Raw genomic sequence first — 24,078 nt, forward strand, 5'->3', positions numbered from 1 at the left:
TTAAAACAGTAAATATCACTTTTCTGAGGATGGAGGGAACAATCAAGAATACATTATGGTTATAAATAGCAGTCTTGTGACTTTTTTTATTTATTTCAAACATGCACACATTTTAAATGGAAATAGTGAAGTACAATACAACTGCATTCAACATCACGTAGGTGCAGTACGAAAAATAGCCTAAAGAGGGCAGTAAAACGGTGTTGTTACCCAGCTAGAAGAAGAAGAAGAAACCATATAATATGTGCTACACGTTTCCGGCGGAACTTTAATAAGGACGGACCGACACAGCACAGCGGGAAGTTGAACAACTTTTATATTTTTTGGGGGGTGAATACGAATTAAAGTTCATGATATAAAAATTTTTATCGTCTTGGCTGGACATGAAGTTTCGTGGGAAGATTGTCGACGTGGCGTGCCTCAACCATTTCACTCGTGAGTAAACCTTTATATCAGCATGTCGAATAATATATAAAATATACACACGTTACTTTAATTTCAAACTGTGTAAATGACAAAAAGTACGTACGTGACGAAAAATAAAATGAAGTGCAAAACATCTCAAAACTATTGATACCATTGTAAAGAGCTTGGAAAATGATTTCCATTGATACTTGAACCATTGTGATAGGACAAATATTAAGGGAGCTACGAATTTTTGAAGTTCAAGAATACATCGCTTTTTTGTCTGTAATCATCAATTTATATATATGTATATATATACGTATATATATATATGTGTGTGTATATATATCTGTGTGTGTGTGTATATATATATGTGTATTATTATATATATGTGTGTGTGTGTATATATATATATATATATATATGTGTATTATTATATATATGTGTGTGTGTGTATATATATGTGTGTGTGTGTGTATATATATATATACATGTGTGTGTGTGTGTGTGTGTGTATATATGCGTGTGTGTATGTATATATGTATAAATATATATATACATATATGTGTGTTTATATATATGTGTAAATGTAACTTAGATATTGGGTTTCACTATGTAAAGCGCTTTGAGTCACTAGAGAAAAGCGCTATATAAATATAATTCACACTTCACACACTTCACATATATATGTACATATATGTGTGTGTTTATATATATGTGTAAATGTAAGTTAGATATTGGATTTCACTATGTAAAGCGCTTTGAGTCACTAGAGAAAAGCGCTATATAAATATAATTCACACTTCACATATATATGTGCATATATGTGTATGTTTATATATATGTGTAAATGTAACTTAGATATTGGGTTTCACTATGTAAAGCGCTTTGAGTCACTAGAGAAAAGCGCTATATAAATATAATTCACACTTCACATATATATGTACATATATGTTTGTGTTTATATATATGTGTAAATGTAACTTAGATATTGGGTTTCACTATGTAAAGCGCTTTGAGTCACTAGAGAAAAGCGCTATATAAATATAATTCACACTTCACATATATATGTACACATATGTGTGTGTTTATATATATGTGTAAATGTAACTTAGATATTGGGTTTCACTATGTAAAGCGCTTTGAGTCACTAGAGAAAAGCGCTATATAAATGTAATTCACACTTCACACACTTCACATATATATGTACATATATGTGTGTGTTTATATATATGTGTAAATGTAACTTAGATATTGGGTTTCACTATGTAAAGCGCTTTGAGTCACTAGAGAAAAGCGCTATATAAATATAATTCACACTTCACATATATATGTGCATATATGTGTATGTTTATATATATGTGTAAATGTAACTTAGATATCGGGTTTCACTATGTAAAGCGCTTTGAGTCACTAGAGAAAAGCGCTATATAAATATAATTCACACTTCACATATATATGTACATATATGTGTGTGTTTATATATATGTGTAAATGTAACTTAGATATTGGGTTTCACTATGTAAAGCGCTTTGAGTCACTAGAGAAAAGCGCTATATAAATATAATTCACACTTCACATATATATGTACATATATGTGTGTGTTTATATATATGTGTAAATGTAACTTAGATATTGGGTTTCACTATGTAAAGCGCTTTGAGTCACTAGAGAAAAGTGCTATATAAATATAATTCACCTTTCACATATATATGTACATATATGTTTGTGTTTATATATATGTGTAAATGTAACTTAGATATTGGGTTTCACTATGTAAAGCGCTTTGAGTCACTAGAGAAAAGCGCTATATAAATATAATTCACACTTCACACACTTCACATATATATGTACATATATGTGTGTGTTTATATATATGTGTAAATATAATTTAGATATTAGGTTTCACTATGTAAAGCGCTTTGAGTCACTAGAGAAAAGCGCTATATAAATATAATTCACACTTCATATATATATGTACATATATGTGTGTGTTTATATATATGTGTAAATGTAACTTAGATACTGGGTTTCACTATGTAAAGCGCTTTGAGTCACTAGAGAAAAGCGCTATATAAATATAATTCACACTTCATATATATATGTACATATATATGTGTGTTTATATATATGTGTAAATGTAACTTAGATACTGGGTTTCACTATGTAAAGCGCTTTGAGTCACTAGAGAAAAGCGCTATATAAATATAATTCACACTTCACACACTTCACATATATATGTACATATATGTGTGTGTTTATATATATGTGTAAATGTAACTTAGATATTGGGTTTCACTATGTAAAGCGCTTTGAGTCACTAGAGAAAAGCGCTATATGAATATAATTCACACTTCACATATATATGTACATATATATGTGTGTTTATACTGTATATATGTGTAAATGTAATTTAGATATTGGGTTTCACTATGTAAAGCGCTTTGAGTCACTAGAGAAAAGCGCTATATAAATGTAATTCACACTTCACATATATATGTACATATATGTGTGTGTTTATATATATGTGTAAATGTAACTTAGATATTGGGTTTCACTATGTAAAGCGCTTTGAGTCACTAGAGAAAAGCGCTATACAAATATAATTCACACACTTCACATATGTGTGTGTATATATATATATATATATATATATATATATATATATATATATATATATATATGTGTGTGTGTGTGTGTGTGTGTGTGTGTGTGTGTGTGTGTGTGTGTGTGTGTGTATATATATTTTTTGTTGTTGTGTATGTATATATATATGTATGTATGTATATATAAATTTGTATATACATATAATATAATGTAGTTCATTTATAAAACATTTGTTAGCCGACCGCATGTAAAGTAACTATATATACTGTGTATTTTTATATATGTATATATTATATGATATTAATATAATATAATGGATATATAATGAATAGAATTGGCTGTTAAGAGAATGTGAAAGTTCGACTCGTAGCTTATTTAATTCTGTGATGTGTCTGTATAGTGTTTGGAGATTTTTTATTATATTTATAAAGTTCAGTGAGAAGGTTGGGTTACGTGTGACCGTTTTGCGGCGTGAGTGGGGAAGGTTGTGTGATTTGGGTCAGAATCATATAAGTGATTTCTGTGCTGTCTACACTTCATGGACCTTATTTACTCACATTGTCCACAACAGGGATAGGGAAGCTGTGGCTCGTTTGATGACTGCAGTTAAATCTTTGCTGACATTGCCTAACCAAATAAGTAATTAATAATTTTGCTGGTAATCACAGTGTTAACAATAATGTTCAAATTATAAAACATTCTCATGCATTTTAATCCATCCATCTGTTTTCTACTGCACCTGTTCAAGAAGTCGCATTAATGGTTAAGAAGTATTTTATTTATTGGTTAGCTTCAGAATAACAATGTTATTCAAAAGAATAAGAGACTTATTATCTATAAAAGTGTTAGTCTTACTTAAAAATGAACTCATTTAATTGTAGTCAAGTGTTAAAAAATATTATATGGTAGTACATTTTAAAATATTGGGCTTTCATGGCTCTCTCAGCCGCCGGGCTTCACGGTGGCAGAGGGGTTAGTGCGTCTGCCTCACAATACGAAGGTCCTGCTGTCCTGGGTTCAAATCCAGACCCGGGATCTTTCTGTGTGGAGTTTGCATGTTCTCCCCGTGAATGCGTGGGTTCCCTCCGGGTACTCCGGCTTCCTCCCACTTCCAAAAAACATGCACCTGGGGATAGGTTGATTGGCAACACTAAATGGTCCCTAGTGTGTGAATGTGAGTGTGAATGTTGTCTGTCTATCTGTGTTGGCCCTGCGATGAGGTGGCGACCTGTCCAGGGTGTACCCCGCCTTCCGCCCGATTGTAGCTGAGATAGGCGCCAGCGCCCCCCGCGACCCCAAAAAAGGGAATAAGCGGTAGGAAATGGATGGATGGATGGGCTCTCTCAGCCGAAAAGGTTCCCGACCCCTGGTCCACAAGATAGCGGCAAAGTTGAATGTTTTAGGGGTATAATGCCAGAAATGTACACAAACCAATACAACTAAAAGTAAACATTAAAACTCTGGTGTAGTTTTGTATGACCTTGAGATGTAAACTTGGCAGGTTGATTTCGAGGCACTTCTGGAGAACTTGAACTAAATCATCAATCTTTTTGCTTTTCAATTATTTCAAAAATAACCTTCGCCCCAGACACAGAAAATAAAGACGCACATTGCAAACCGCCTTGACCTTAGCGGTCACAAGTTGCCTGTGCAGTGGAGAAAGTATGGATGTCACCTACCGACATTTTGCTGCACCTAATATAATCTCCACCTGTACTGAAATGTGTAGTTTTTTCAAGTCCAGTGTTTGTTATAAAGTGCTGAGTACCTTCAGGCTGAGTAAAGGAGACTGCTTTTCATGTAGGCGTGGTGAGCACCATCTCCAAGCTGACCAAGACCTGTGTCCTGCGTGTGACGGAGAACCACCTTTACTTCGTCCTCAGTGGAAAAGTGGCAAACGGAGGCGTGGGCATGTGGTGTGAGCTCGCCCAGGTAGCCTCGCCGGTCACCCGTCAAACGTTTTGTTCTTGACCCGTCTCAGCTTCTGACATGCGAGTCATCCTGCCCGCAGGCCAACTTCTTTGACGAATACCAGATGGAGGGCGTGTGTCCGGAGGACAACGAGATTTGTCTGGAAGTGACTCCAGAGAACGTGTCCCGCGCCCTGAAGACGGTCCAGAATGCCAAAAGTGTCAAAGTCAAACTGACCAAGAAGCACTGCCCCTGTTTGACCATCGCTGCCGAGCTGGTGAGATTGAAGGAAAATCATCTACAGTGTATCCGAAAAGTATGCACACCGCTTCATTTTTTCCAGTTCATGTCACAGCCTTATTCTTGAATAGAATACATTTTTTTTGGTCCTCAAAATTCTACAACCAATACCCTATAATAACAATGTGAAAATGTTTTTTTAGAGCTTATTGCAAATTATTAAAAATAAAAGAGTAAGAAATCACGTGGACATAAGTATTCAGACCCTTTGCTCAATACTGTGTTGATGCACCTTTGTCCCCTTTTGAATACGGTGCGACAATCCTGGCACACCTGTTTTTGGACAATTTGAATTCATTCCATTTTGGAGAAAGGCTATATTGTAACAAAATGTGGAAAAAGGTGAAGCGCTGTGGATACTTCCTAGATCCGGGGTGTCAAACTCATTTTGGATCGGGGGCCACATGGAGAAAAATCCACTCCAAAGTGGGACGGACTGGTAAAATCACAGCACGATAACATCAAAATAAAGACAACTTCAGATTGTTTTCTTTGTTTAGAAATAGAACAAGCACATTCGGAAAATGTACGAATCATAATGTTGTTGGGTTTTTTTGTTTTTTGTGCGCACTTAAAATCCTTTTTTTTTTTCTCAAAACTCGACAGTGCGCCTTATAACCTGGTGCGCCTAATGTAAGGAATAAGTTTGGTTGAGTTCACTCACCTCGAAGCTATTTTATTTGGCACATAATGTAATGATACGTGTGACCAGTAGATGGCAGTCAAACATAAGGGATAAATGTCACCTGCACTATGATGGGTCTCAAGTACACAACACCAACATTTTAAATGTTCTATTTAAAAAATTTCGAACATTACTCTCGGCGCTCAAAAATCTATCAAAATGTTTTGGTACGACTTTTGTAAGCTATGAAGCTGCACCGCTTGATGGATTGTACTGTGCTTCAACATAGTAGTATTATTATGGTGAGTGTATAAGGTAAGACATAATATCTGGCTTTTTGTTTCACAGTATTATGCTAAAGCAACTTTTGTTACCTGCTGATCTGTATGTACGATCTGCGTAAATCCTGAAAAATTGCACTCGTAAGCCTTTGTAGTCCTTTGTAGTCGATAAGCTTCTTCTTTTTGTCTATCTACTTGTTATGGGACATTCATCCTCTGCTGTTGCCATTTCTAATATAAAGTAGTGTAAATTTCTTACATATATCTGTCAGTAAACTTCCCAAAAAAGCTCTAAAACATACCGGTGTAGTGAGTTTACATTATTCACCCAAGGAACTTTGGTTATTTAAAGCGTTCCGGTCAGACGTTTTTTCACGGGACACATTTCCGGTGTGGATGTTTCCGGATGAGGAGATGCTGCTCCGTTATTGATTGAAGTAAAGTCTGAATGTCATTAAAACAGTTAGCTCCATCTTTTGACACTTCTTCCACCCCCGTCCTTGCACGCTACACCGCTACAACAAATACGACGGGGAAAACACGCTGCTGAAAGTGAGCCACGTAAATAAGACCACCCACAAAACAACACATCCTGAAGCGACTATCAGAAAGCGACTTGAAGATGATCTGTAAAACATAATCTATGCCACATTTTGACCAAGGAACCACCATTACATGTTATTTAGACCACAAGGAAGTCTTTTACATTTAGAAAAAAAAGACTCCTTTAATGCGACCTATAATCAGGTGCACCTTATATATGAAAAGAGATGTAAAAAACATACCATTCATCATCGGTGCGCCTTATAATCTGGTGCACCCTATGGTCTGTAAAATACGGTTAATAGTATCCGATATTTATTTGTCATTATTTATTCTTTCTGAATAAATTATGTGATAATGTTCATCCGTGGCTGGAGAGAGGGAAGTCTGGGCTTCCCTGCTTAGGCTGCTGCCCCCGCGACCCGACCTCGGATAAGCGGAAGATGATGGATGGATGTTCATCCGTCAACTTGTTGGTGTTAATTTTCCATCTACCAACATGAAAAAATAATATCAAAATCAAATTGGATGTTATTTATTTATCATGTTAGACCCGCCCGACATCCATTGCTTTCGTCCTCGCCAAAGTTCTCATAGTCATCATTGTCACCGATGTCCCACTGGGTGTGAGTTTTCCTTGCCCTTATGTGGGCCTACCGAGGATGTCGTAGTGGTTTGTGTTGTTGTGGTTTGTGCAGCCCTTTGAGACACTAGTGATTTAGGGCTATATAAGTAAACATTGATTGATTGATTGATTGATTTATGTAATTGTTCATTTTCCTCGACTGGTGCACTAACATGAAGTTAAGTGAATTATATTTATATAGCGCTTTTCTCTAGTGACTCAAAGCGCGTTACATAGTGAAACCCAATATCTAAGTTACATTTTTAAACCAGTGTGGGTGGCACTGGGAGCAGGTCGGTAAAGTGTCTTGCCCAAGGACACAACGGCAGTGACTAGGATGGCGGAAACGGGGATCGAACCTGGAACCCTCAAGTTGCTGGCAAGGCCGCTCTACCAACTGAGCTGTGTAGTTTTTTTTTTGTTTTTGTTTTTTACATATGTAGCATCATCTACAAAGATACAAAGAATTGCTATTGCGACATCTAGTGGACACATTTAGAACAGCTGTTTCTTTCATTTAAAAATGTAGGCAAATTTTTATACTGAGCAATCTCATCCTGCGGGCCGGCTAAAACCTGGTCGCGGGCCGTACGTTTGACACCCCTGTCCTAGATAAAGTCTGTGACCTCATGAGTGATACCAAATCCTGTCCAGCCCACCATGTCCAGCACCAGCCGCGTGGTCACGCACGACATCCCGGTCGATGTCATACCACGGCGACTCTGGCACGAGTTCAAAGAACCCAGCATGCCCGACTTTGATGTGAGTGTCCACGCGTTTGGTCACGGTCCTTGTCTTGAAGACACCACCGCCAAGTCTTGTTTGCAATTAGGTGAGCGTCTACCTGCCGCCTCTGAAGACCATGAAGAACGTGGTGGACCGGATGAAGAACCTCTCCAACTTCCTGGTAAGCTCACGTCACCCGGGGGCACATCCCGGCGGTCATTGACAAGCTTGTGTGCATCAGGTGGTGGAGGCCAACATGAGCGGCGAGATGAACCTGAAGATCGAGACCGACCTGGTGTCTGTCACTACTCACTTCAAAGACCTGGGAAACCCTCAGTGGGGTAAAGATGTTTGGTATTATTGCCCCGGATCTTAAAGGCCTACTGAAATGAGATTTTCTTATTTAAACGGAGATAGCAGGTCCATTCTATGTGTCATTATTGATCATTTCGCCATATCGCCATATTTTTGCTGAAAGGATTTAGTAGAGAACATCGACGATAAAGTTATCAACTTTTGGTCGCTAATAAAAAGGCCTTATCTTTACCGGAAGTAGCAGACGATGACGTCACCGGTGTGAGGGCTCCTCACATCCTCACATTGTTTATAATGTGAGCCTCCAGCAGCAAGAGCTATTCGGACCGAGAAAGCGACAATTTCCCCCATTAATTTGAGCGAGGATGAAAGATTCAAGGATGACGAAATTTAGAGTGAAGGCCTAGAAAAAAAAAGGCGAGGGCAAGTGACAGCGATTCAGATGTTTTTAGACACATTTACTAGGATAATTCTGGGAAATCCCTTATCTGCCTATTGTGTTGCTAGTGTTTTAGTGAGTTAAATAGTATCTTAAAGTCGGAGGGGTGTGGCCACAGGTGTTTTGACGCCAGAGTTTCAGGAGGACGCTGGCTCCGGTAAGAGGCGACTTATTTGCACAATTTTTTCAACGAAAACTACCGGTTGACATGTAGTCGTGATCCATGTTCGCTTGACCGCTCTGATCCATAGTAAAGCTTCACCTCCGGAAATTTGAAACAAGGAAACACCGTGTGTTTGTGTGGCTAAAGGCTAAAAGCTTTCCATCTACATCTTTCTACTTTGACTTCTCCATTATTAATTGAACAAGTTGCAAAAGATTCAGCAACACAGATGTCCAAAATACAGACCTGGTGTCTGTCACTACTCACTTCAAAGACCTGGGAAACCCTCAGTGGGGTAAAGATGTTTGGTATTATTGCCCCAGATCTTAAAGGCCTACTGAAATGAGATTTTCTTATTTAAACGGGGATAGCAGGTCCATTCTATGTGTCATACTTGATCATTTCGCCATATTGCCATATTTTTGCTGAAAGGATTTAGTAGAGAACATCCTTGATAAAGTTTGCAACTTTTGGTCGCTAATAAAAAGGCCTTATCTTTACCGGAAGTAGCAGACGATGACGTCACCGGTGTGAGGGCTCCTCACATCCTCACATTGTTTATAATGTGAGCCTCCAGCAGCAAGAGCTATTCGGACCGAGAAAGCGACAATTTCCCCATTAATTTGAGCGAGGATGAAAGATTCAAGTATGAGGAAATTTAGAGTGAAGGCCTAGAAAAAAAAGGCGAGGGCAAGTGACAGCGATTCAGATGTTTTTAGACACATTTACTAGGATAATTCTGGGAAATCTCTTATCTGCCTATTTTGTTGCTAATATTTTAGTGAGTTAAATAGTACCTTAAAGTCGGAGGCGTGTGGCGACGGGTGTTTTGACGCCAGAGTCTCTGAGAGAAGTCACGGCAGCAGGAGGACGCTGGCTCCGGTAAGAGGCGACTTATTTGCACAATTTTCTCACCGAAAACTACCGGTTGACATGTAGTCGTGATCCATGTTCGCTTGACCGCTCTGATCCATAGTAAAGCTTCACCTCCGGGAATTTTAAACAAGGAAACACCGTGTGTTTGTGTGGCTAAAGGTTAAACGCTTCCCACCTCCATCTTTCTACTTTGACTTCTCCATTATTAATTGAACAAATTGCAAAAGATTCAGCAACACAGATGTCCAAAATACAGACCTGGTGTCTGTCACTACTCACTTCAAAGACTTGGGAAACCCTCAGTGGGGTAAAGATGTTTGGTATTATTGCCCCAGATCTTAAAGGCCTACTGAAATGAGATTATCTTATTTAAACGGGGATAGCAGGTCCATTCTATGTGTCATACTTGATAATTTCGCGATATTGCCATATTTTTGCTGAAAGGATTTAGTAGAGAACATCCACGATAAAGTTCGCAACTTTTGGTCGCTAATAAAAAGGCCTGGCCTTTACCGGAAGTAGCAGACGATGACGTCACCGGTGTGAGGGCTCCTCACATCCTCACATTGTTTATTATGTGAGCCTCCAGCAACAAGAGCTATTCGGACCGACAAAGTGACAATTTCCCCATTAATTTGAGCGAGGATGAAAGATTCAAAGATGAGGAAATTTAGAGTGAAGGCCTACAAAAAAAAGGCGAGGGCAAGTGAGAGCGATTCAGATAATTTTAGACACATTTGCTAGGATAATTCTGGGAAATTCCTCATCTGCGTATTGTGTTGCTAATGTTTTAGTGAGTTAAATAGTACCTTAAAGTCGGAGGGGTGTGGCCACGGGTGTTTTGACGCCAGAGTCTCTGAGAGAGGTGACTTATTTGCACAATTTTCTCACCTAAAACTACCGGTTGACATGTAGTTGTGATCCACGTTCGCTTGACCGCTCTGATCCATAGTAAAGCTTCACCTCCGGGAATTTCAAACAAGGAAACACCGTGTGTTTGTGTGGCTAAAGGCTAAAAGCTTCCCACCTCCATCTTTCTACTTTGACTTCTCCATTATTAATTGAACAAATTGCAAAAGATTCAGCAACACAGAGTCCAAAATACTGTGTAATTATGCGATGAAAAGAGACGACTTTTAGCCGTAAGTGGTAATGAGCTAATATGTCCCCTCCAACCAATAACGTCACAAACAGGCGTCATCATTCCGCGACGTTTTCAACAAGACACTCCGCGGGAAATTTAAAATTTCAATTTAGTAAACTAAAAAGGCCGTATTGGCATGTGTTGCAATGTTAATATTTCATCATTGATATATAAACTATCAGACTGTGTGGTCGGTAGTAGTGGCTTTCAGTAGGCCTTTAAGTTGCGACAACAATCTTTTTTGCCCCGCAGATGATGACGCCTCCCAAGATGGCGGCCCGTCTCGGAGGCGTGACCCGGACACCATGGCCCAGGCTCGCGTGGACATCAGGAAGCTTCAGCAATTCCTCATCGGTCAGCAGGTCAACCCGAGCAAAGCCATGTGCAGTACGTACCTCCACAGCGCCACCTACAGCCCGGCACAACACGCTCAAACGCACTCGCCTTTCGTCCCCTCAGACATCGTCCACCAGAGGGTGCTTCACCTCATTCTGCTGCACGAGGACGTCTCGCTGCAGTACTTCATCCCCGCCGTGGCGTAGACGCTTGCCGCCGCCTAGGAGACGTACAGAACAGCAACTTGAGGAGGTGGGCCACGCCGCCACAAAACAAAATGGCGTTCGGACGTTTAGTTTTAAATGTTCAAACGGCTTTGGCGTGTCATGAAAGCTGTTTGCAGCATGGTCACATGACATGGGAGGGGCCTCAAGGCTCCGCCCCCTCTGTCAACGACGTTAATGGCAGAGAGTGATGAAGTCACATGGTCATCCGGCACTCTTGCGATGATCATGTGACACAACGTCTAAATTGTGTCAATCGAGGCGTTATCTTTGATTGTCATCAAAATACAAACAATAATAAAAGTTTTGTCAATCATTGGGCTCTCGTTTGGGTCTGTGACCTGTGTATTTGTGCGTCAAGTCCAAAGTTCCTGCTGGGATTGTGAAATTTAAACCTCAGTGTTGTGCGCGCGTGTGTTGCTGAGTGACACACAAGCGCACCTTTGTGCCAGCGTTGCCACGGCAACCGAGTAGTTTGCAGACTTCCTGGTTGTGAACTTCAAGCTGCACTTCTCCTGCGTCAGATGTAAGGACTCTAGTACTCTTCTTCACAATTTCAGCCGTCATCCTGTCACGTCATTTTTTGTTTCTGTTGAGTTGCCAGATGGCTGAAGAAGATCTTTCAGGTTTGAAAGACGTCTCTCCGGCAGAAGGACAGGAGGTCCGGTCTCCCCCAGGGTTCAGCTCAAGTCCTCATGGGTCCAAGGGAGGAGGAGGCCTAGGGTTCCACCGTGGGCCTCAGCAGGGTCTCCACAAAGGTAAGAACTTTAATGGACTTGAAGCAAGCAAAGTTGATGATGAGCATTTCAAAGAGGGCTTCATGAAGTTGGTGCGTTACAGCACCCCCTTGTGGCCTGCACGGGCCTTTCATTCTATGCCCGGTCGGAAGGTGTGGAGCCTATCACATTGATTGATTGATTGATACTTTTATTAGTAGATTGCACAGTACAGTACATATTCCGTACAATTGACCACTAAATGGTAACACCCGAATAAGTTTTTCAACTTGTTTAAGTCGGGGTCCACGTTAATCAATTCATGGTACCACACCTGTCTGACTCAACCACTGTTTGACTATTATGTGTGTAGAGCATTTTTATCATGTCCCAATTTGTATTCCAGTTTAATTTATATCTTTTATGTACAATTTATTCTTATTATGTGTGCATTTTTGCAGCATTGTTCAAATGCCCTTAAGCTACAAAGTTTTTTTTAGGTGAGGGAAAATTCGAAATAGTGATGTCACTGTCATAGAATAGGGATATTGCGCCACCATGTGGAATGTTTACATTGAAAACACTGCAAAAATAACAAGTGATTATTCTGAGCCACATCTTATGTTGTAACTCAGGGGTAGGGAACCTATGGCTCGCGAGCCAGATGTGGCTCTTTTGATGACTGCATCTGGCTCTCGGATAAATCTGAGCTGACACTGCTTAACACAATAAGTAATGAATAATTCCACTTGTAATCACAGTGTTAAAAATAATGTTAAAAATATAAAAACGCCCATGCATTTGAATCCATCCATCCTTTTTCTACCGCACCTGTTCAAGAAGTTGCCTTAAGGGTAAGAAATCTTTTTTAATTATTGGTTAGTGTAGGGCTAGCCCTCTTGGGGGTTCTTCAACAAGGCCCAGGTGGGCCTTTTACACACCTGTCGCTGATTTTGAGGCCGGTCCTGGCAACACCCCGCTTCGCTGCAGACCCGCAGGCCACGCCCCCTCCTAATTTAGCTTCAGAATAGCAACGTTATTACAAAGAATAAGAGACCTATTATACTCTAGAAATGTTGGTCTTACTTAAAAATGTACACTTTTAGTTGTGTTCAGTGTTAAAAATATATTATATGGCTCTTACGTAAATACATTTTTAAATATTTGGCTTCTTGGCTCTCTCAGCCATAAAGGTTCCCGACCCCTGTTGTAACTGTTTCATTAAAGGAAAAAAAAAACTAAAACGATTAGGGGTGCACAAAAAATTTCGCAATTCTATAACTTTTCATTTTCATGCAATCAGAAGGAGCTTTTCAATCCCGCAACCAACGTTCCCTCTAGTGGTCCCCAACCACTGGGCCGCAGAATCATTTTTTATTGATATATGTATATGTATGTATATATATATATGTATATGTATGTATATATATATGTTTTTTTTTATTAAATCAACATAAAAAACACAAGATACACTTACAATTAGTGCACCAACCAAAAAACCGACCTTTTTCATGACAAAGTTCCCTCTAAGGTACGCGCCTGTGCAATTGCACACTGCTTACGCGTCCACTGCGCACGGCAAATCTAGGCTGCGCACAAAATCGAATAAAAAGATAGGCACATAACAGTGTGCTCATCTGCCGTTGCTCACATGTGTGCCACTGAATGTTCAAGGAATTTTGGCGTTTACTCACACATTCGAAAAACAGGAGGGAAAATTGCCCGTAACCTCTTTTGAAAAACTTTTACAATGCATTGCGAGAATCGATTTGATTTGGAAATCATGTTCAATCAAGAATCCATTCTGAATTGGATCGTCACCCAGGAATTGGAATCAGATGGAATTGTTAAGTTCCGAAAGAACACACTTAATAGGGAGACGTGCAAGCAGACATAAATCTCTCTTTTTTCCCCTTTAAACTGTAATTATAGTAAACATGTCATTTCTATTAGAGTAAGCCAGCATTTGCGGGTGTTTTTGATAATCCAATTAAGACATATATATGAATGAATGAATGAATAAAATAAGTTCATTTCGGTCATATATATATATATATATATATATATGTGTGTGTATGTGTATATATATATATTTGTATGTATGTATGTGTATATATATATATGTGTGTATATATATATATATATATAAGTTTTTAATGTTTTCCTCTGTGATGCAGGACACAGAAGAATTGGAGTCCAGAACCCTTCCGGTGACAAACATGCGTCCGCCCCGGCCCCAAAACCCTCTGTGAGCAGGCATGAACTCGGCCACTAGGGGGCAACGCTCTGACTAAAGACACGATCATTGTCATGTGCAGGTGTCCCCAAAGAGGACAACGATGCTGTCCAATGAGGAAAGACGTGAGCGGGCCAAGCAGGCCAAAGCCTTGAAGGAAGAGCGGCGGTCCTCACTGGACCCTCGGCACCAGTACCTGATCAGCAGGCTGGTGGATGCTGCGTGTCTGGACCAGCAGGAGGTGGAGGACGCGCTTGTGTCGGATGACAAGGTGCGCACACGCACATTCTCTTGAAGACATCTCACGTGAAATCCATTTTTGGTCATAGTTTGACCTGATCCAAGACTTCTTTGCCGTAAATGGATCCAGGAAGTTGATTTTCTTCTATCAGAACACAAAGCAGGTCTTCTTGAACCTTTCAACATCCCTCTGCTGTACTAATGTCATCTTGAAAGCAGTTTCTGTTTTCTCTCCAGGACATGTCCTCCACTCATCTTTCTTTTAGGGACGTATCCTCCTCAGCCGTGGCTACGAGGAAACTTTTCCTCACTACAGGAAGTGCTGAAGTACAAACTGTAAAAAGCAAGTAGTTTCTTATACTGAGATAATGACATTTGTGCTTTTTTTAGTCATTGGAAGGCAAGTGTTTCTTCTTTCTGAGAACTACCAAAAAGGCGATAAGCACTGCTAACGTCCATCAGGTCATTATTAGTACGTCCTCTGATATTTTTCTCTTTCAATGTAGTCGACAACCCTTCCTTCCTTGTAGGAGGTCAACTTTGGCATGTTGGACAGCAGCGATGGAAACATCCTGAACAGTTTGGAAACCTTGATGTCCAGCGTAATGTTACCTGCGCTTAAAGCACCACAGGTAACAAGGGTAGGACACAAAAATGTCCAATGATTATTACTGACAGTAAAGTATACACTCACACTGGTATTATGGACAGTGAAGTAGGCACCGATGCATAAATATCCCACTGTTCATGCTGAAAATAAAGTAACCACAAATGTTTGTTATTAGACAGTGAACTAATCACAAACACAGAAATGTCACACTGTTGTGACAGACAGTGAAGTGTACACTGATACTGGTAATATAAACAGTGAAGTAAGCACCGATGCATAAATGTCCCATTGTTCATACTGAAAATAAAGGGACCACAAATGTTTGTTGTTACACACAGTGAACTAATCACAAACACAGAAATGTTCCATTGTTATGACAGACAGTGAAGTGTACACTGATACTGGTAAGACAGTGAAATAAGCACCGATGCATAAATGTCAAACTGTTTACATTGAAAAGAAAGTAACCACATATGTTTGTTATTAGACATTGAACTAATCACAAACAAAGAAATATCCCACTGTTGTGACGGACAGTGAAGTGTACACTGATACTGCTAATACAGACAGTTAAGTAACCACCGATGCATAAATGTCCCACTGTTCATACTGAAAATAAAGTAACCACAAATGTTTATTACAGACAGTGAACTAATCACAAACGCAGAAAAGTCCCACTATTATGACAGACAGTGAAGTTTACACTGGTACTAGTAATACAGAAAGTGAAATAAGCACCGATGCATAAATGTCTCATTGTTCATACTGAAAATAAAGGGACCACAAATGTTTGTTGTTACACACAGTGAACTAATCGAAGACGCAGAAATGTCCCACTGTTATGACTGACCGTGAAGTGTACACTGATACTGGTAAGACAGTGAAATAAGCACCGATGCATACTGTAAATGTGAAAATAAAGTAACTACAAATGTTTGTTATTAGATAGTGAACTAATCACAAACACAGAAATATCCCACTGTTATGACAGACAGTTAAGTGTACACTGATTCTGGTAAGACAGTGAAATAAGCACCGATGCATACTGTAAATGTGAAAATAAAGTAACCACAAATGTTTTTTATTAGACATTGAACTAATCACAAACAAAGAAATATCCCACTGTTATGGCAGACAGTGAAGTGTACACTGATACTGCTAATACAGACAGTTAAGTAAGCACCGATGCATTAATGTCCCACTGTTCATACTGAAAATAAAGTAACCACAAATGTTTATTACAGACATTGAACTAATCTCAAACACAGAAAAGTCCCACTGTTATGACAGACAGTGAAGTTTACACTGGTACTAGTAATACAGAAAGTGAAATAAGCACAGATGCATAAATGTCCCATTGTTCATACTGAAAATAAAGGGACCACAAATGTTTGTTGTTACACACAGTGAACTAATCGAAAATGCAGAAATGTCCCACTGTTATGACTGACCGTGAAGTGTACACTGATACTGGTAAGACAGTGAAATAAGCACCGATGCATACTGTAAATGTGAAAATAAAGTAACCACAAATGTTTGTTATTAGATAGTGAACTAATCACAAACACAGAAATATCCCACTGTTATGACAGACAGTTAAGTGTACACTGATTCTGGTAAGACAGTGAAATAAGCACCGATGCATACTGTAAATGTGAAAATAAAGTAACCACAAATGTTTTTTATTAGACATTGAACTAATCACAAACAAAGAAATATCCCACTGTTATGGCAGACAGTGAAGTGTACACTGATACTGCTAATACAGACAGTTAAGTAAGCACCGATGCATTAATGTCCCACTGTTCATACTGAAAATAAAGTAACCACAAATGTTTATTACAGACATTGAACTAATCTCAAACAAAGAAATATCCCACTGTTATGGCAGACAGTGAAGTATACACTGATACTGCTAATACAGACAGTTAAGTAAGCACCGATGCATTAATCTCCCACTGTTCATACTGAAAATAAAGTAACCACAAATGTTTATTACAGACATTGAACTAATCTCAAACACAGAAAAGTCCCACTGTTATGACAGACAGTGAAGTTTACACTGGTACTAGTAATACAGAAAGTGAAATAAGCACCGATGCATAAATGTCCCATTGTTCATATTGAAAATAAAGGGACCAGAAATGTTTGTTGTTACACACAGTGAACTAATCGAAAACACAGAAATGTCCCACTGTTATGACAGACCGTGAAGTGTACACTGATACTGGTAAGACAGTGAAATAAGCACCGATGCATACTGTAAATGTGAAAATAAAGTAACCACAAATGTTTGTTATTAGACAGTGAACTAATCACAAACACAGAAATATCCCACTGTTATGGCAGACAGTGAAGTGTACACTGATACTGCTAATACAGACAGTTAAGTAAGCACCGATGCATTAATGTCCCACTGTTCATATTGAAAATAAAGTAACCACAAATGTTTATTACAGACATTGAACTAATCTCAAACACAGAAAAGTCCCACTGTTATGACAGACAGTGAAGTGTACACTGATACTGGTAAGACAGTGAAATAAGCACCGATGCATACTGTAAATGTGAAAATAAAGTAACCACAAATGTTTGTTATTAGACAGTGAACTAATCACAAACACAGAAATGTCCCACTGTTATGACAGACAGTTAAGTGTACACTGATTCTGGTAAGACAGTGAAATAAGCACCGATGCATTAATGTCCCACTGTTCATACTGAAAATAAAGTAACCACAAATGTTTATTACAGACATTGAACTAATCTCAAACACAGAAAAGTCCCACTGTTATGACAGACAGTGAAGTTTACACTGGTACTAGTAATACAGAAAGTGAAATAAGCACAGATGCATAAATGTCCCATTGCTCATAAAGAAAATAAAGGGATCACAAATGTTTGTTGTTACACACAGTGAACTAATCACAAACACAGAAATGTCCCATTGTTATGACAGACATTGAAGTATACACTGATACTGGTAAGACAGTGAAATAAGCACCGATGCATAAATGTCCAACTGTTTACATTGGCAATAAAGTAACCACAAACACAGAAATGTCCCACTGTAATGGCAGGCAGTGAAGTGTACACTGATAGTGGTAATACAGACAGTTAAGTAAGCACCGATTCATTAATGTGCCACTGTTCATACTGAAAAAAAAGGGACCATAAATGTTTGTCGTTACAGACCGTGAACTAAACACAAACACAGAAATGTCCCACTTTTATGGCAGACAGCAAAGTGTACACTGAAAATAAGCACCGATTCATAAATGTCCAACTGTTTATATTGAAAATAAAGTGACCGCAGATGTTTGGTATTACAGACAGCTAAGTAACCTTGGTCACAGAAAATGCCCACTGTTATTGCAGACTGTGAAGTAACCACAGACATTTGTTCTTACTGACACTGAACTAATCGAAGTATACGCTCATTTTGGTGTTATAAACAGTGAATTAAGTACTAATGCATAAATGTTCCTTTGTTGATACTGAAAATAAAGTGCCCACAAACATTTATATCCCACTGCCGGGACAGACTGTGACGTAACCACAGCCACAAAAAAGTGCCAGTGTTATTGCAGACAGTGAACTAATCACAGAGAAATGTTCCACTGTTATGGCAGGCTGTGAAGTAACCAAAGTCACATTAAAGTTCTAGTTTTATTACCGACTGTGAAGTATACACTGACACTGCTAATAATGACAGTAAAGTAAGCACTGATACATACTGTTTTCCATCCATTTTCTACCGCTTATTCCCACGGGGGGCGCTGGCGCCTATCTCAGCTACAATCGGGCGGAAGGCGGGGTACACCCTGGACAAGTCGCCACCTCATCACAGGGCCAACACAGATAGACAGACAACATTCACACTCACATTCACACACTAGGGCCAATTTGGTGTTGCCAATCAAACTATCCCCAGGTGCATGTCTTTGGAGGTGGGAGGAAGCCGGAGTACCCGGAGGGAACCCACGCAGTCACGGGGAGAACATGCAAACTCCACACAGAAAGATCCCGGGCCTGGATTTGAACCCAGGACTGCAGGAACTTTGCATTGTGAGGCAGACGCACTAACCCCTCTCCCACCGTGAAGCCCTACATACTGTTTTGTCCCATTGTTAATACTGGATATAAAGTGACCATAAATGTTTGTTATTGCAGACAGGGAAGTAATCACAAACACAGAAACATCCCACTGTTATGACAGACAGTGATGTATACACAGTTATTGGTATTTTGAATACATTAAACCAGCATCAAGGGTTGGAATTGGGGGTTAAATCACCATAAATGATTCCAGGGCGCAGCACCGCTGCTGCCCACTGCTCCCCTCACCTCCCAGGGGGTGATCAAGGGTGATGGGTCAAATGCAAAGAATAATTTCGCCACATCTAGTATGTGTGTGACAATCATTGGTACTTTAACTTTAACCTTTTTGACCTCGGAGGCCAACCTCTCCACTATAAAGGGGCCCGAGGCCCACTCAAATATCAACATTGAATTTGTAATATTGATTTTCATCATAGTCAATAATTATATCCAACTAATTTTCAGTTACAGGATAAACCTTGTCAAATGATATGAAAGCATGTGTTAATCTCAAAGTTTATTTATTTGACACATAAACCTTATGCCTAGGTCAGGCTGATTATAAAAATAAGTACTAACAAAGTATACTGCCTAAGAAAATAACTCATAAATAACTGACAAAAAATACATTTGCAAACAATCATGTTGTGTTACTATAAATAAACTAGATAATAATGAATATGTTCATTAACTAAAGTGCCAAAACAAATAAACGAAAATACAGCACCACAACTTTAGTTATAGTTTTTGCACTTACTCTTCTCTATGACTTTAGCTTCAGACTTCTTTTGTTTGTTTGATGTTGTCCTTACTGCCACAAGTGGTGAAAAAGTGTATAACAACTTAGCTGCTGCGCATATGGACCTCAGCTGAGAAACATTATACTTTGGTGGTCCTCTTGGGGTCACCCACAGCCCAACAATGGTCCCTGCCCCTATGGTTAAGAAGCACTCTAATATTGTCCCATTGATAATACTAGAAATAACAAAGGTTTTTTATTACAGTCAGTGAATGAAGCACGAACACAGAAAAGTCCCACTGTACTGATAGATGGTGAAGTCGGCACAGTAACTATGTTTTGTCCTCAGACGTGGGGCGGCGTGCAGGACGGAGTCGCCTGTCCTTACGTACAAGACTTCCTGTCCTCGCTGGACGACTTTGTCAGTCACTTGAACTTGTTGCAAGTCAACATGACCAAGATGTTTCAGCTGCAACCGCTTGAACTTCCTCTCATCATCAATCAGCTGAGCAGCCCTGCGGACTACACGGCAGCAGGTAAGAAGGTCAATTGTCCAAACCCAAGGTGATCTTCAAGCACCATGTTGAAGTCACCGCGCTTCAGCCAATGACAGCGAGCTGATGGAGAAGCTAGAGGGCGTGGTCGCATCGTGGGCCGACCAGATTCGCCGACTGCTGACTGAGAGCGAGCAAATGAGGAAGGAGGCAGATGACGTTGGACCCTCCGCCGAGTTGGAGCACTGGAAGACTCGGATGGTCACTTTCAGCAGGTCTTTAACATGGAGCCTTGCATGCTGTTCCTTGAACATGCAGCATGTTGATGGGGGTGTGTGTGTGTGTGTGTGTCAGTCTGGTAGAAGAGCTGAAGCGTCCTCAGGTGAAAAGGACTCTTGGAGTTCTGCAGGTGGCCAGGTCCAGAATGCTGCTAGCGTGGAGGGAGCTGGTGAGTGTCCACAAAGCTTCACTAGCCTACTTTGGGACGGCGTGGCGCAGTGTGAGAGTGGCCGTGCGCAACCCGAGGGTCCCTGGTTCAATCCCCACCTAGTACCAACCTCGTCATGTCCGTTGTGTCCTGAGCAAGACACTTCACCCTTGCTCCTGATGGATGCTGGTTAGCGCCTTGCATGGCAGCTCCCTCCATCAGTGTGTGAATGGGTAAATTTGGAAGTAGTGTCAAAGCGCTTTGAGTACCTTGAAGGTAGAAAAGCGCTATACAAGTACAGCCCATTTATTTATTTATCATTTATACTCTTTCACGACATGCCTTTTGTTTCAGGACGCCAACATCACGGTGGTGGCCAACGAGGCCAAAGACAACGTGAAGTTTCTCCTCACCCTGCAGAAGTTCTTCAAGCAGCTGCAGAAAAGCTCGCCGGTATTAATAAATAAGTAGAATTGGATTGTTTGTCAACATTGCTGATGTTTCCATGCGTCTCATCCAGGCTATGATGCTGGAGCACGTTCCCGCTCTGATGGCCGCCGTCAGTATGATCCACGCCGTTTCCGGTTACTACAACACCTCAGAGAGGATGACGTCGCTGCTGATCAAGGTCACCAATCGCATGATCAGCGCCTGCAGGAGATACCTGATGCAGGGCGCCGCCCACATTTGGGACCTCAGCAGGTACACAATCAGATGCAGTCAGAGGCAGCGTGTCCCGGAACAAAGTATTGGCGTAAAAATGGTGGTTGTGTGAACGTCAAAGGCCCGTCCTGCTGGAGCGTATCTCAGAGTGTTGGCGTCTGAAGGCGGCGTACCAGCACAGCTTCCACGCCGTTCGAGACAAATTAAAAGCAAAACCAACATGCAGACAGTTTGACTTCAGGTACCTTATTGATGTATTTACTGTATGATGATGTGGTGAAAATGACGGCCATCCTTGTTTGTGTGCAGCGAGAACTACATCTTTGGGAAGTTTGAGGCCTTCTGCCGGCGCTTGGAGAAGATCGCCGACATGGCGTCCTGCCTGGAAGATCTGTCAACTATGCAGCGCATCAAGGTCTCCTTGAGGCAGTGGTTCTCAATTATTTTCTGTCACGGCCCCCTTAGGAGACAGAATAGGGGCGCCCACGCCACTATATAGGAAGCATTGGATCAAGGTAGCATTAAGTAACTTTTTAACCTTCGTGAAATATTTTTATAACATTTGAGATGATACATGGACTTACAACTAGTTCAAGGACACCTCTGTCATGAGGGGATCTGTATTGCTCTCACTGGCTCTTAGCAACGTTAAGGAAGGTGGCAGGAATCCTGCCACACAAAAAACTGCAAATGTCCAGACTTGCTTTACGGCAGGGGTTTCAAACTCAATTTACCTGGGGGCCACTGGATGCAGGGTCTGGGTAAGGCTGGGCCGCAAAAAAAGATTTCTTAAAAAATTCATTTTTAAATGTCTTTATTATTATTTTCAACACAAAATAAAATACAAATATAATTGAACAAAATGAGAATGAAGTAATGTGAGGCAATGCAAATTAAACAATAATAAAAAAAATAATAATGGTTTGAATTGGTCCAGGTTGTCGGGGACTGTTATTACTGACGGACTGCAGCCAGGCACCTAAGGAAACCCTCGTCTCCATGGCAACGTCTCTGTCGCTTTCACTCATTTGCCGCTTTTTCACTAACGCAGGGGTAGAAAACCCAGAACGTTGAAAGAGCCATTTTGGACCCAAATGACAAAAATCTTCTCAGGGGGGTTGCTCGCACTGGAGTTTTCAGGTACGATAGCGATAGCATCGAGCGGACATCACGACTGACATGTTACACGTCCGATTCGCCAAGAGACTCTGCCGGAGTATCAGCGCTGGGGTCCAGTGCACCACAGTTTTGTATTGTCGCTCGGTCCTTCGGCGGAGTGCTACGGAAGCTACCGGCCCGCTCATCTCCCCAGCCCAGACTGTTTACAGCGGCACCAGGGGAGGAAGTGAGAAAGAGACACACATACAGTGATTGAGCGAGAGACAGAGAGAGAGCGAGCAGGCGGGCGAGCGAGCGAGGGAGGAAAGAAGAGCACGTCCGAGTCTAATGGAAAAGCGGCAAAACGTTTCTCTGCTTGCATCACGCAAGCAGAGACGTCAATGTTCGGCCCTCAAGAGCCGCATACTACGCCATGATTGGTAGATTTCTACAGCTCCGCACACAACGCTGTCAAGCGCCATTCATATAAAACTTGCGGGCCGCACTAACATTAAACTTTCATATTAAGGTGGGGGGGGCTTCACGGTGGCAGAGGGGTTAGAGTGTCTGCCTCACAATACGAAGTTCCTGCAGTCCTGGGTTCAATCCCAGGCTCGGGATCTTTCTGTGTGGAGTTTGCATGTTCTCCCCGTGAATGCGTGGGTTCCCTCCGGGTACTCCGGCTTCCTCCCACTTCCAAAGACATGCACCTGGGGATAGGTTGATTGGCAACACTAAATTGGCCCTAGTGTGTGAATGTTGTCTGTCTATCTGTGTTGGCCCTGCGATGAGGTGGCGACTTGTCCAGGGTGTACCCCGCCTTCCGCCCGATTGTAGCTGAGATAGGCGCCAGCGCCCCTCGCCACCCCAAAAGGGAATAAGCGGTAAAAAATGGATGGATGGATTAAGGTGGGGGGCCGCAATTGGCCCACGAGCCGTGGGTCTAAGACCCTTGCTTTACAGCATATGTCATTCTCCTTTTCCCCATTTGTTAAAAAGACGGAAGTCAATGCGAACGCCTATGTGCCGCCAGATAACTAAAAGAAGAAGAAAAACGCCTGCGCGCAATTACTGCTATCATGGTCGAAGCTCCAAAACAACCAAAGAAAGGAAAATTTTTGTGTGAGGAGCAGAAAAAAAACAATGCAGCCTACCCGGATAAAATGACAGTCAAGGATCAACATTTCCCCGGCTGTCACTTGCTGGCGTGAGCTCAAACATGAGGAGGGATTTT

General features: G+C 40.8%; 2 protein-coding genes across 3 annotated transcripts in view; both read left to right on the forward strand.

Moving 5' to 3' along the window:
• The first annotated feature begins 237 nt into the window (after positions 1-237).
• Positions 238-11,836, forward strand: LOC133569233 (checkpoint protein HUS1-like). Of its 2 annotated transcripts, XM_061921467.1 has the most exons (8): positions 239-435; positions 4,817-4,944; positions 5,024-5,200; positions 7,952-8,059; positions 8,130-8,204; positions 8,265-8,364; positions 11,213-11,347; positions 11,420-11,836. In XM_061921467.1, exons 1-8 carry the CDS (start codon positions 384-386, stop codon positions 11,500-11,502), a joined length of 858 nt encoding a protein of 285 aa, XP_061777451.1. In that variant the 5' UTR covers positions 239-383; the 3' UTR covers positions 11,503-11,836. The 2 variants fall into 2 exon arrangements, with proteins under 2 accessions (XP_061777450.1, XP_061777451.1); XM_061921466.1 differs by lacking the exon at positions 8,265-8,364 and having other exon boundaries at positions 238-435.
• Positions 11,837-12,124: 288 nt separating this feature from the next.
• The window catches only part of LOC133569904 (dynein axonemal heavy chain 5-like), an 88,218-nt gene continuing 76,264 nt past the window's right edge, over positions 12,125-24,078 (forward strand). The window contains exons 1-13 of the mRNA XM_061922492.1: positions 12,125-12,409; positions 14,555-14,743; positions 14,802-14,876; positions 14,950-15,039; positions 15,103-15,174; positions 15,243-15,344; positions 20,512-20,698; positions 20,766-20,931; positions 21,011-21,104; positions 21,438-21,536; positions 21,604-21,785; positions 21,868-21,987; positions 22,056-22,161. Of these exons, the coding sequence (XP_061778476.1) occupies positions 12,125-12,409; positions 14,555-14,743; positions 14,802-14,876; positions 14,950-15,039; positions 15,103-15,174; positions 15,243-15,344; positions 20,512-20,698; positions 20,766-20,931; positions 21,011-21,104; positions 21,438-21,536; positions 21,604-21,785; positions 21,868-21,987; positions 22,056-22,161 (1,767 nt within the window). The remainder of the gene's footprint in view (positions 12,410-14,554; positions 14,744-14,801; positions 14,877-14,949; positions 15,040-15,102; positions 15,175-15,242; positions 15,345-20,511; positions 20,699-20,765; positions 20,932-21,010; positions 21,105-21,437; positions 21,537-21,603; positions 21,786-21,867; positions 21,988-22,055; positions 22,162-24,078) is intronic.

The sequence above is a fragment of the Nerophis ophidion genome, linkage group LG15 (genome assembly GCF_033978795.1).
Source record: "Nerophis ophidion isolate RoL-2023_Sa linkage group LG15, RoL_Noph_v1.0, whole genome shotgun sequence".
In the NCBI taxonomy this organism is placed as follows: domain Eukaryota; kingdom Metazoa; phylum Chordata; class Actinopteri; order Syngnathiformes; family Syngnathidae; genus Nerophis; species Nerophis ophidion.

Excerpts from the sequence above, each read along its gene's own strand:
- LOC133569233 (XM_061921466.1), top strand. The coding sequence starts at position 384 with ATGAAGTTTCGTGGGAAGATTGTCGACGTGGCGTGCCTCAACCATTTC. Across the intron at positions 436-4,816 it reads GTGCCTCAACCATTTCACTC|GCGTGGTGAGCACCATCTCC; the intron begins GTGAGTAAACCT and ends CTTTTCATGTAG. Across the intron at positions 8,205-11,212 it reads AGAACCTCTCCAACTTCCTG|ATGATGACGCCTCCCAAGAT; the intron begins GTAAGCTCACGT and ends TTTGCCCCGCAG.